Below are 13,231 nucleotides of genomic sequence, written 5' to 3'. Positions count from 1 at the left end.
ATTATTGTAAGAATCCATGTAAATGATACTAGCCTTTTCAATTTTATCATTGTAAAGTAGGGCTTCTCAACAACAGCTCTGTTGACATTTTGACCTAGATAATTTTTTGTTGTGGGAGAGCTATCCTATACATTGCAGGATTTTTAGCAGCAGCCTTGACCTCTGCCTATCAGTGCAGAATACTAGTCATGATTATAAAAAATGTTGCCAAATGTCCCAGGGCGGAGGGGTACAAAACCACCCCCAGTTGAGGAACTCTGGAAATGATGGGAAACCTTAATTTAACTTTTATAAGTAAATGATTGCTTAGTCATTACCCTTCAGCTGCTTTTTAATCTATGCTGTATGGTGGTTATTTTTGTATTTGATAGGATTCATATTCCGTACATTTGTATTCTGTACCAGTAAGTAATGTTTGGACCATTTCTCGCTGTTACTATGAACTGATGATTTTGGCTTAAATATATCATGTCCTTACTTTGTCAGTATTTATCCCTTCTGAAAGTCTTATATTAAAGAGTAAAATTAAAATTAGTTTTCCTTTTAAAGAGCTTACATGAAAGTAACTGTGGTCACATATGTTCATTTTAGGTTTGGGGGTGTTGCCTTTTTATAATGCATGGTGTCACTCTCATAGTCCTATGTCTTTCTGTAAGCTCATTGCATTTAATGGCTTTTGATACAACTCTTCCTTTAGTGCAGTAGTCTCCCTTTATCCTGCGGTTTTGCTTCCGTAGTTTCATTTGCCCTCAGTCAGGTGCTGTCTGGAAGCAGGTGATCCTCCTCTGACATATTGTCAGAAAGTTGTCAGTAGTAGCCTAACACCGTGCCATAACGTGTATGTCATTCACCTTACTTCATCTCATCACGTAGGCATTTTATCATCTCACAGCATCACAAGAAAAATGGTGAGTACAGTACAGTAAGGTATTTCGAAAGACCACATTCACATAACTTTTATTATACTTAATGTAATTGTTCTAAGTTATTGCTGTTAAACCCTTACTGTGCCTAATTTATAAATGAAACTTTATCATAGCTACGTATAGGAACAGATTTAGTATGTGTGGAATTTGGTACTACTTGTGGTTTCAGGCACCTGCTGGGGCAGTCTCAGAATGTACCTCCTATGGATAAGAGGGACTGACCACCATATTGTTAGGTACTCCGTGTATTTGAGGAAGGAATAGCTTCCGGAGACATGAATATAATCTAGGACCTCTGGGCTAAGTCTTGATCTTTTCTCTTTTTGCTTCCAACTATAGCGATTTTCTTCTATGTTAAAGGAGTTCTCTTCGTGTTAAAGGAGTCATAGGCTATCAATATCTATCTAGCAATTAAGCAGTGGGCTTCAGATGATTGGATAATCATTAGGGAAGCAGCTACCACTGAAGTTTCGTAAGACTTGGACTTTTGAGACCATGCAATTGTCTTAAAGTAGAAGAACATATATTTGAGTAGGATGATAACATCTTTCTTATACCTGATTCTTTGGAGTTTTAAATAAATTCAAGTGAGAAAAAAATCAAACACTAAAATAATTCATAAAAGAAGGAAGAGCATAAAATTGATATTCTTTCTTAGTCTAGATATCCTATTCATATTTATTGCAATGATTGTTTAAATATCTGCATGAGATAACTTGTGTATGGACTTTGTACCTTCAGCAGCAGTACATAAGAGGTGCTAAGTAAATGTTTGTTCAATGCATGAATGAATCTCTTTCTTTTTATTGACAAAATGAGGCTCCAATAAATAAAATAACTTGCTCAAATGAGTGAGTAGGACCAGATTTTGAGTTCTTAGTTCAAGGCTCTTTTCACCACCACACTTGCTGATATTCTATTTGCTAGTTGTTGTTTTCTTCAATTCTGTGTGTTCTCTCTGCATTGCTTATGTATTTGTCTGTATTAGAATAGAAAGATATTTAAGAGCAGTGGTATACACATAGTGAATACTTAGTATATTATTGATTGGTAGAATCCGAGGGATCCTTATTTGATTAGTGTTTTATCCTCTGCAATCCTTTGTTTTAAAAATTACGTGGCAGGTGGAAAGTGCTGATCTAACTCAAATGTAAGGATTTTTTATTTTAGAGTGATATAAATTGATTAGTCAGCAGAGGGTGCTCTAACATTGCATTTTAAAAGATGAAGTTTCTTTTTACCCTAAATCAATTGTTCAAAGATTGTATTTGTTACTTTTATATTAGATTTATTTTAAGAGAACAATTCCTAGTTCTTCAAAAGAATACTTTGTATACCCTAATATTGGTTAGATCTTAGACCTTCAGGATAAATTTTAGAAAAAGTTTTCTTTTTTATTATTATTATTATTATCTTATGTAAACTGACTTATTTTCAGGATTGATTATTGAAAGTAAGAAGTTGGAATCTATCTTTTGAATTTATAAAAAAAAAAAGTGACAAATATAGATTTTGATCTTAAACATAGACATGACAGAATGACCCAGAATTTAATATATATCTGTGTGGTTTCAGAAGTAAATCTTAACAAAATAACATCTTAATCATAAACACCGTGTAGGCTTTTCTCTGTTATGGGTAGTCATTTTTCTTAAGTTGTGAATTTCTAAAATTTTATAAATTATTCTGTAAACTTGAATTTTGAAATGTGGTTTACTTAGCATTTTAGATATTTAATAATCCCTTGGTTATTTTTTTAATTTTTCATGTATGAGAATGTTTAGAAAGCTGTGAAACATGGTGCTAGTCAACAGTTGTTTGTTCCATAGATAAAGCAGGGCAGTATTTATTGTAATCACTAAATTACTTTGGTATACATTTGAGTTGTGCCCTTTTTATTCAATGAAATGTAATCCTGTTTCCAGTGAATCACTATAACAGACTTATGAAGAGGATGCATTTATTTTAGTGAAATGGAGTAGGATGACATTTTTCTAGTCTATGGGTAACCTTTCTTTCATTGCCGATGTTAGAATACTGCTTTCTTATCTGACTGCAGATATTTAGTCTGCTGTGAGCACCTTTGGCTGACTTAGGAACATATCCGTTATTGCTATACACGTGGCCAGTATATGTGTATGTACTTCAGCAGTAATGAAAGGGTAAAGAAGAAACAGCTTATGCAAAGAATAATAAAATATTACTCATTTTGAGAAATTGAGTTTAGAAAAGACTGGAGCAATTTAAGGAAGAGAAAGAAAATGAATAAAATGTGAAAAATAGACCTAACACTAACTTCTGGTGCAGTCAGTTTTTATGGAGCAGTAGATGGAACCTTTACTAGTTGGGCTCTCTTCTGGTATATATATTCCAGGTTCATATCCTCACCACTTCCTTTTCTGTCAAACAGGTTAGATTGGTAGGAGTAGCAACATAACAGATAAATGGCTACATTGTGATTTACTTATAGTTATGGCTTATGTGGTTTCTATGTTGTGGGTTAGGAGCCTCCTGACAAAACTATGTAGAATATCTGTTTAGAGGAGTTGTTCAAATTAGTACTTTAGAAACCTTTGATGTAAATCAGATTATAGTGTAAGAGAAATTCAGTACTTTAATTTTTGCCAGTTCTGTTCTCTGTTACAGATTTTCTTGCATATTAATAAACTTATCAGAAGTAAGCAGTCTTGAAACCAGTTAACTCAGATAGTATATTTGTTTGGAGTTAGTATCCTGGCATCAAAATCATTCTGAGATAAACATCTGCTTTGAGCAGCATATAAGTTGACTTGACAGTAGAAGGAAGTAAATAGTTTTTTTGGTACAGTTTTATTTTTAAAGAGTATTACAGGGTAGTTATTAGCTATTATATTTAGAATGCATTTATATTAAGACTTTACATACATTTTATTAATAACTTAGAGAAGAATAAAGGAATAGTGAATGACAACTTTATTAGAAATTTTAAGAATTAGCATTTAAATTCAGCAAATTCAGATTTTCACTCCATATTTTCCTGGTTTTGAAGGTACAGATACCGGAAATGGACAGTGTCTTCTGAATGCAACTAACTACTCATTTGTTGTCATGCAAATAGACCTCTATGAGGTTCTGGCTTATTGTGACTTCTGGCTCTTTTGGTACTTTAACAGCAGTGCTTAAAGTTTTTAAAACCTTTGACCGACCATGATTATGTTGTAAAATTTTTGTTTACGTTAGTAAACAAAATTAGAATGATCAGTACTTTTTCATTTCTACCTCATGTAATTCCTTCCCGTCATCTTTGGTACAAATCTGCCTTTAGCTCTTACCTGCTTACTATCATAAATCGTAGTGTACAAATGGCATACAAGATGAAAAAATACTATCATATCTTTTAAGCAAAATGGTATAGATTCTTGTCATAAAATATTGCGTAATGGAATTCTTGCTGTTGAATGACCAAGTGGGTAAGAGTGCCATGTCTTTAGAAATATATTGTTCAAAAACAGAGAATGTAGGGGAAAGAAAGGAAAAATAAGATAAAAACAGAGAAAGAGGCAAACTGGAAGAGACTCAAATACAGAGAGTAAACTGAGGGTTGCTGGAGAGGAGGTGGGTCTGGGGCTGGGCTAAATGGGGGATGGGCATTAAGGGGGCACTTGTTGAGATGAGTGTCATATGTAAGTGATGAATCACTAAATTCTACTCCTAAAACCAGCACTACATCATATGTTAACTAAGTTGAATTATACATATGTATATATGTATATAAATCTTTCATTCATTAGTTTTTGAATTCCGTAAAATTCACCTAGAATATCATGTAATGACTCATAATCTGCGATTTCACTTAAATGATCAGTTTTTACAGTCTAAAGTCTAAAGTACTGCTGGCTCTGTAAAAATCTTCTGACTTAACTAATAATTGCATAACATCTTTCCTTGTCAGTTTTTCCTCTTTCCCACTATACATGGAAAATGAGACCTTTTTAAATTTTCAGCTGTGTTAATGCTACCTAAAAGCAGAGGGGGTCTGGATCCTTACTTTATACTTTCTTGAAATATGATATTTTAGGTGAAACAGTAAGAAAATGGAAGGATGCATTTATTGCATCATCCTTCTAGGCATGCCATTATTCTTCCAAATTGCTATTATTTTAGTCTTCTTTTTAAGCATAGTTGGGAATAATTGATGAATAGTAATTCCTAAAATGATGAAATAGAATTCCTAGAAGAGAACTAACAGAGGTCTGTTTTGTAAAAATACAAGGCATTATACAGAGCTTGTACAATTTAAGAAGTGCAGAGAGAAGGATGAGAATTGGATAGAATCTATAACTTTTCTATAAAGCAATATTTTTTTTAAATTATTATTTTTATTTTAATTTTTGGCAGGCCAGGGTTGTTGGTTTTTTTTTTTTCTGGTTTCTGAAATGTTTCTGAAGGAAACATTCTGTTATTTAGGTAATCCAGAATTTCCTTCAGTATTCATTTTTGGTTATGAAAGATTTGTGTTAGATGCTAACTTTCAAAAAGAGAGGTTTGAGGGTATTATTAAGACATACAACACATATGTGACTAAAACTATTCACTGTTTTATTTTACTAGCAGGGCATTCATCCTAAATTATTTCTAAATGAATATATATGATCTCTTACTGTAATTGATGACTTTTCTAAAATTATGTTATGTAGATGTAAGCAAACATAATTAGTTAATATTTCAGTCTTGGTTAGGTAATGTATTGAGTCACCCATATTGAGAGGAATTAGATGTATTTTCAAATTTTTCAGTTTTTAAATCTAGGAATAGCTCACTTACATAAAAGAACAGAACTGTACAGGACATCGACTACTCTTCTTTTTGGCTTTTTTGAGAGTATTATTTACTTCTATTATGTAAGCAACCTTAGATTCTTTAAAAGAATGATTTTAAAATGAAGATTTATTTGTTGAAATCTATTAGTTTTGAATTATTAACCTTTTATTTATTGCTAAATAATTTGCTTCACTGTGAGTAATGGTTATATTAGGAAATTTTCTCTTATTTAGGAAGTCCAGAATTTTTTTTTTGTTAAAAAATTTTTTTAAGTGTTTAGTTTTGAGAGAGACAGATACAGAGACAGAACACGAGCAGGGGAGAGGCAGAGAGAGAGAGAGAGAGACACACACATACAGAATCGGAAAGAGGCTCCAGGCTCTAAGCTATTAGCACAGAGCCCTACATGGGGCTCGAACTCATGAGCTTTCAAGCTGTGAGATCATGACCTGACCAAAGTCAGCTGCTTAACTGACTGAGCCACCCAGGTGCCCCAGAGGGGTACTTTTAAAAAACTTTTTGAGGTTGCAGAAAAATATTCAGTGAAAAAAGCAGGCTATAGTGTAATGTAAAGTGTAAGCCTAATCTATATTTAGATGTGTATGCATAAATAGAAGACTGGTAATTTGAATACTATAGTAATAACCAAAAATGGATAATTGTATGCTTTCTTAGATGCTCTTCTTAGTTCTTAAAATTTTCTAAAATTTCAATTTGTTTAAAAAAAAATAAATTTAAATAAGCTTTAAAAAACTGGTTGTCCAGTATGAACACTGGGATGATAATCAGGTACTGCACTCCTGTGACTTAACAGTGGTCATGGCTGATAAAGGATCCTTTAGCACAATCCCATTACGTATGTTGAGGCTTCACTGGGGAATGAAATGGTTAGAAGATCTAGTACCTGGCAACAATACCATATTAGCTTAGGCGGGTAACTGTGTGAAATGTTATCTTCCTGTGATTTGTGGTTAAAGCCCCCTGATATTTGATGTTACAATATGCGCTGAAGTTTATTTTGGAGTGGTAGTTATAGCTTTAAAATATTCTTTCTTAAAATGTACTCTTTCATTTTTAGGCATTATCCAATTGGTTTGTTATTTGATCTTCTTGCATCAAGTTCAGCTCTTCCTTGGAACATCACAGTGCATTTTAAGGTATAGTTAAATAGCATTTCCCATTTATCCCACTTGTAAGTCGTCTTACAAGTAGAATTTTTTTTTTTAAGTGAAGTCGTTTATTGCTTCTCCCATGACAACTTTTTAATGCCTGAGCTGCCACTAGTGTTCATCCATATAGGTTTTGATTTATTCCTAACTCTTGGCAGATCCATGTAAGCATTAAATGTATAAATGCCTATTTGTTGGAACTGAATACACTGTTTAAAATTTAAATATTTTGGAATATTTATATTCATTAACAAAATCTCAAATAGGAAGAACAAAATCCTGACTTCAGATGCAGGCATGGGAGTGAGGAGGGATACGGGGCTTAACACCGTTGAGTAACTCTAATACTATTTTGATTGAATTGTGAGAAGGGTGAGGATACAGAAGTCCAAAGACATGATCTGAATGTGTTTTGAGAAATTTTAATTCCTGTAGTTTTTAAGACCAGTCCAGATTTATTGTTACTTAACTTTGTCCCAATATTTTATAACCTGATCTGTTGTTCCCCTTAACTACCTTGATTTTTTGGCCCTGCTCCCCAAGCAATTCACAAATAACTATTGAAGGATTGAAATACCTCTATTAGTTGATCATTAGGCAGTGATTCTCAGAGGGTGGGAGGGAGGTATGTTAAGAGTTTGAAAAGTCATTTTAAGTATCTAATTTGCTTTCCTGCAAGGGGCATTCATTCAGAGTCACTGCCTAAAGGCTGCTCACCCATTCTTCCTAAGATGCTTTCCTTTTCATTTCGCTAAAGTTGAATGTGTGCGTCATTAGCATTTATTTCCCTATCATTTGCACTAAGGTGCTTTGCACAGTACTATGTTACCACAGATTTTATTACCACAAGAGCATACAGAATGAGAATATGGTTCTGAAATATGTGACTTTCAGTTACTATGGTACCATGCAAAGCAAAGACTGCCTGTATATCTAATATTTTAAGTTTAGAATGGCTGGAAGATAAAATGACTCCAAGCATAATGAGGGTAGAGGTATCATATTGCCTAACATGCTAGTCTTTCCCATTATGTTGAAAAATAATTCCCATAATTAGACTACTTGCGTGGGTGAGAGGGTGCACTCTATGACTTTGAAATCTAGGTTAAAATCTATCACAACTACACATTTATTTATTTACTTAATCAATCAATCAGTAAATCTTAGAAACCTGCTGTGTGCCAGCCAAGCACTATTCTACAAACTTGGGATACGTGACTGAAAGGCCCAAGACATTCGAAACATTCAGACACTTTACAGTACCTAGCTGGCACTACCTACCAAACCCTCTGTAATTACTGATTGAATGAATCAGTGGATTGTAATAATGTTAGGAAAGGCTTCAAATTGTTATTGATTGTTTCAGTGTAATGGTTCTCAAAGCAGTCTGTGGACCCATAGGGGTACCCGCGCTCATTGAAAAGATCCATGAGGTCAAATCTATTTCTGTAACAATAATAAGATGCTGTTTGCCCTTTCTCCTGTGTTTACATTTGTACTTGCCTGCAAAAGAGATGGTGGGCAAAACTGTGCTGCATGCCCCACACTGTGCGAGGGGTTATTCCTCACTGCCACACACTCGTCGTAGGAAGAATAGCAGTTTCACTTAAGACTGTTCTGGATGAAGCAGTACAAATTTTTGATTATTATTGACTACCTGCCTTTTCAATCTGCTTTGTGATGAAATGGAGAGTGTACTTCTGCTGTATGTCAAAAATGATGGTTGTCTTAAGGAAAAGCACTTGTGCCCTTGTTTGAGGGCAAGCTGACCAAGTCACTTTTTTCATGAAATACCATTTTTTAATTTGAAAGAGTGACGGATAGAGTGTGGTTTTTCAGACCTGGGTATTTGTCAGGCAGCGTCTTAAAATAAATGAAGTGAATCTCTCATCGCAAGGACAGCAACTGACAATATTTGTTGCAGGTGATAACATATGAACTTCTAAGTGAAAATTGGAATTTTGGAAAACATATCTGCTACCATGAGCTTGACAACTTTATTATTCTTAAAACAATTTTCTGATGGTCATTTTAACAAATCTGATTTTTAAGAAATTTTATGTAAGAAATATATCAGCATTTGGAGATCTACATTAATTCAGTAAACAAATATTTCCCAAATGATCAGTGCATGATGTTACAAAATAATGATTGTGAAAAAGATCTATTCAAAATGCAAGGTCAGAATTAGGGATTTTTAATGTCACAGATCAAAATGTTTATTGATATGTTTTCAGATTCCACATTAATGTTATAATAAACTGCACTTACTAAATTTGGTGTAGTATCAAAAAACCTCCATAAATCTGAAAGGCTATTAAAATGCTACTCCTTTTTCTATCTACATATTTTTATAAGTCTTTATGTTTATATAAATTAGCTAAAATGATATTGTAGAATGTTGAATATAGATGCAAATAAGATAATTCATCTGTTTTCTACTAAGCCACACATTAAAGATATTTGTAAAACTGTAAAACAGTGCCAGTATTCTCCCTAAGATTTTATTGTTCTTGTTCTGGAAAATAGTTATTTTTCACACAAAAAAAATGGTTTTTGTATTACATGTAATGGTATATTCTTGGTATTTTTTAATGGATTGCTCTTTGATGTCTTTAATAGGTCACACATTTTCTTCCCTGATAGGAAATTTATTAGAAAAATTAAAACAAAAGCAGAATCTTAGAACTAATAAGGAAATTATGGAGGATATTTTAAATTTGTTCAAACTACCAATGTGTTTCTCATAGTTGCCCTCCATACACTTTCTGCCCCTGGCCTGTATTAGAAGAAAATTATTGCCCAGATTTCTTTTTGTAAATTAAGCTCCCTTTATTTTGAGTTATAAAACTTAACTTTCCTCAAAAGTTGTCCTTGAGTGTTTAATTGATGGCTTATACTGATTGATGTGGCCCATTTCTGTTGTATTACTTTAGGGCTTTTGATTGATTACAGTGAAATTGAGTAAGCATTACACTTGCAGGTAGAAAAGCAGTGTTTTTACAGTGAGGGTTTTGTTTTGTTTTTAGTTTCTAGGTAATAGTTTATCAACAGATTGAATTTATCAAATAATAACTTCATCAGTTGATGTGAATGTATTTTATCTCGTATATTGCATTGAGTATGCCAAATAATGTCTATATTTAAACCAGGCAGCTTGCAATTTATTTCTTTCGCAGTTGCTTTCAAAGATACTGTTTTTGATTAGGTTTTATGCAATAATAAACTCTCTAGGAGACCCTGTCTGGCTAACCACACACATGCACTGGATCATTTCGTAGTTCAGACTGAATTTCTTGGGGGGGGGGGGATTCTTTTTAAAAGCTTTCAGGTATTTTCTCTTCTTTTTAAAAACTGCCTTGGGTGCTTGTCATTTGAATAGATATATAATGTTCACAGTAAATGAGTTTTAATGTCTAGAGCAGTGCTCTTCAAACTTTAATGTGCATACAGATTCCCTGTGTCTTGTGCGGATTTTGATTCTGATTCTGATTCTGTAGGTTTGGGCTGAGGGCAGAGGTTCTGTTTTTTAATTTTTAAATTTATTTTTATTTTTTTCCATTGGAATTTTAGATTTTATTGCATGAGTTCATCATAACTTCACAGTCGGCATATATTTTGACACATGAGTATATTTTATATCAGCTACCATAATGATTGCCATTCCTGTAAAAGTATTTAATTGACAAACAGCTCTTCATGGAGGAAATATTAAATGATCACCAGCCGTACTATGAGCCTTATGTCTTATTTTCTTATTTATAGTAGGAGGCCTCGCAGGACTTGAGTCTAGCTAATTGATCCTTGGGCCCTGTTCTTTATGATACATATTATGTAGTAGCATAATTTCATGACATCTTATCAATAGAAGCATTATTTGCCATTAAAGGATGATTTGTTCACTAACTCCCATTATTTTCAGGCTGTACATTTAACTCAACCTGAGCAAAAATTTATTTCACAACTGTATTTGTAGTTGTTAATATAACTTTCTTCCCACCACACTTTCTTGACTTTCCAAGAAGGCCAACAGCTCCCTCCGATTATCCAGGTGCATCTATAGTATGAAATACTACCTCATCCATAGGTTCATTCATTTTATTAACAGCAGTGATAGTAAGAATTTTCTTTTTTTAATTAAAAATTTTATTTAATGTTTATTTATTTTTGAGAGAGAGACACACACACAGAGTGTGAGTGGGGGAGGGTCAGAGAGAGGGAGGCACAAAATCAGAAAATCTGTCAGCACAGAGCCTAATGCAGGGCTCGAACCCATGAACCGTGAGATCATAACCTGAGCTGAAGTCAGCCTCTTAACCAGCTGAGCCACCCAGGCACCCCAGTAATAATTTTCTTAATTTGAGAGGAATTTGTATCACTGGTAGAATTAATAACTACTTACCTCACATGACTACATGGATGCTCCCCCCATATCATACATTTGAAGAATCTTCTTACATAAATGTAAAAAAAGAAGAGAATGAATCAAACCTGCTCCAACTGGTGTCAGGTCAACATCATAACTCCTATGTCTTTCTCAATGAGTGAGGTATTAGTGAAAATATATAATTTTGTCAAAGTGAAATTACTGGTTCAAAGAGTTTCTATCTTTTTTAATTTATTTTTTTAAGTTTATTTGAGATAAAGTGTGCAGGGGGGAGGGGCATAGAGAGGGAAAGAGAGAGAGGGATTCCCAAGCAGATGCCACACTGTCAATGTGCGCCCTCTGTCAGTGTGGCCCGATCTGGGGCTTGATCTCTGTGAGATCATGACCTGAGCTGAAATCAAGAGTCAGACACTTAATGGACTGAGCCATCCAGGCACCCCCCAGACACTTCATATCTTGATGACCAGTCCATTCTGGCTAAGTTTCCAAGATATAACATTACCTAGAGTACAACTTTTACACTTCATCATCATACATTAATAATTGTTCTCCTGATTAGCTTCTTAGTGATTTACTTTATTTCATTGATGCTAACAGCTAAGCTTATTCACATAATAAGTACAGTAGACATACAAGAAGTAGAAACAGCTTGAACTATTCTACCAGCTGTTATCCTAATCTTAGTGGTCCTGCCATCACTACAAATAGATGAAGTTAATAATCCTTGCCTTACTGTAAAGACTATGAGTCATCAATGATATTGAAGCTATGAATATGTACATTTTTATTTATCTTTCTCATCATGATAAGTGTACTCTTTAATCCCCTATTTCCCCCATCCCCTCGCCCATCTCCCCTCTGGTAACCATCTGTTTATTCTCTATGGTTAAATCTGTTCATTGGTTTCTCTCTCTCTCTCTCTCTCTCTCCCTCTCTCCCTCCTTCCCTCTCTCCCTCTCCCTCCCTCCCTCCCTCCCTCCTTCCCTCTCTCCCTTCCTTTCTCCTTCTTTTCTTTGTTTGTTTTGTTACTTAAATTCCACCTATGAGTGAATTCGTATGATATATCTCTTTCTCTGGCTGACTTATTTCACTTAGCATTATACTCTGTAGTTCTATCCATGTTGTTGACATTGGCAAGATACCATTGTTTTTTATGGCTGAATAATATCCCATTGTATATACGTGTGTGTGCGCGCGCCTGTACATAGGGTGTGTGTGCACATATCACTTATTTATTCATTCATCTATTGATATGGACACTTGGGCTGCTTCCACATTTGGCTGTTGAGGTTCTGTATTTCTAACAAATTCACAGGTAACACAATCCTGTTGGTCCAGCAGACCACATGTTGAACAGCAAGAATTTGGAAAACAATGCAGATCTGAATGTTAATATTGTGTAAAGAACCAAAAGTTTGTAAGGATGATTCAGAAAACTAATGTTTTTAGAAATTTTTATATTATTTTTGGAATTCTGAGAAAGAAGTATTAATTACATAATTGTAAAATGTTAACTGCTTTAAAACGTAGATCTGGATATTTACTTTGCATTCTTTCTCCATTTAACAAAAGGAGTGAAAATGGTAACTTCTTCAGGCTTTTCTAATTAGCTTTAAGGACATTTTTGATCCCTAAACTTCATTAGCTTTTTGAGAAAATTATTTCTCTTTACTTTTTTTATTTAAAAAAATTTAAATGTGTGTTGGAAAAATTGAGAGTTGTCCAGTGAACATCCACGATGTTTTTAACTGGATTTGCCAGTTGCTAACATTTTGCTACCTTTGCTTTATTTTTCTTTCTCGATGGTTTGTTTCCTCTGAAATTTTCATTATTCCTTTAGGCATACTATTTGTAAGCTGCAATGTAATTAAAAAGTTGCTTACAATGTGTGAAATTTTTAGAAAGAGAAATTTGTAGTGTGATTCAAAAGTATAGTAACATCAAGTGAA

The 13,231-nt window shown here is 33.8% G+C and overlaps 1 protein-coding gene across 2 annotated transcripts in view; it reads left to right on the top strand.

The window, feature by feature from the left end:
* Nucleotides 1-13,231, top strand: part of ATG5 (autophagy related 5) — a 130,629-nt gene that overhangs the window by 22,988 nt on the left and 94,410 nt on the right. For both annotated transcript variants that reach the window (XM_029945103.1, XM_029945104.1), the window contains one exon: nucleotides 6,805-6,883. In XM_029945103.1, coding sequence (XP_029800963.1) covers nucleotides 6,805-6,883 — 79 coding nt within the window. The remainder of the gene's footprint in view (nucleotides 1-6,804; nucleotides 6,884-13,231) is intronic.

Source organism: Suricata suricatta, chromosome 7 (genome assembly GCF_006229205.1).
Source record: "Suricata suricatta isolate VVHF042 chromosome 7, meerkat_22Aug2017_6uvM2_HiC, whole genome shotgun sequence".
Classification (NCBI taxonomy): domain Eukaryota; kingdom Metazoa; phylum Chordata; class Mammalia; order Carnivora; family Herpestidae; genus Suricata; species Suricata suricatta.
The sequence above is the reverse complement of the archived record's forward strand: the minus strand, read 5'-3'. Positions and strand labels throughout refer to the sequence as shown.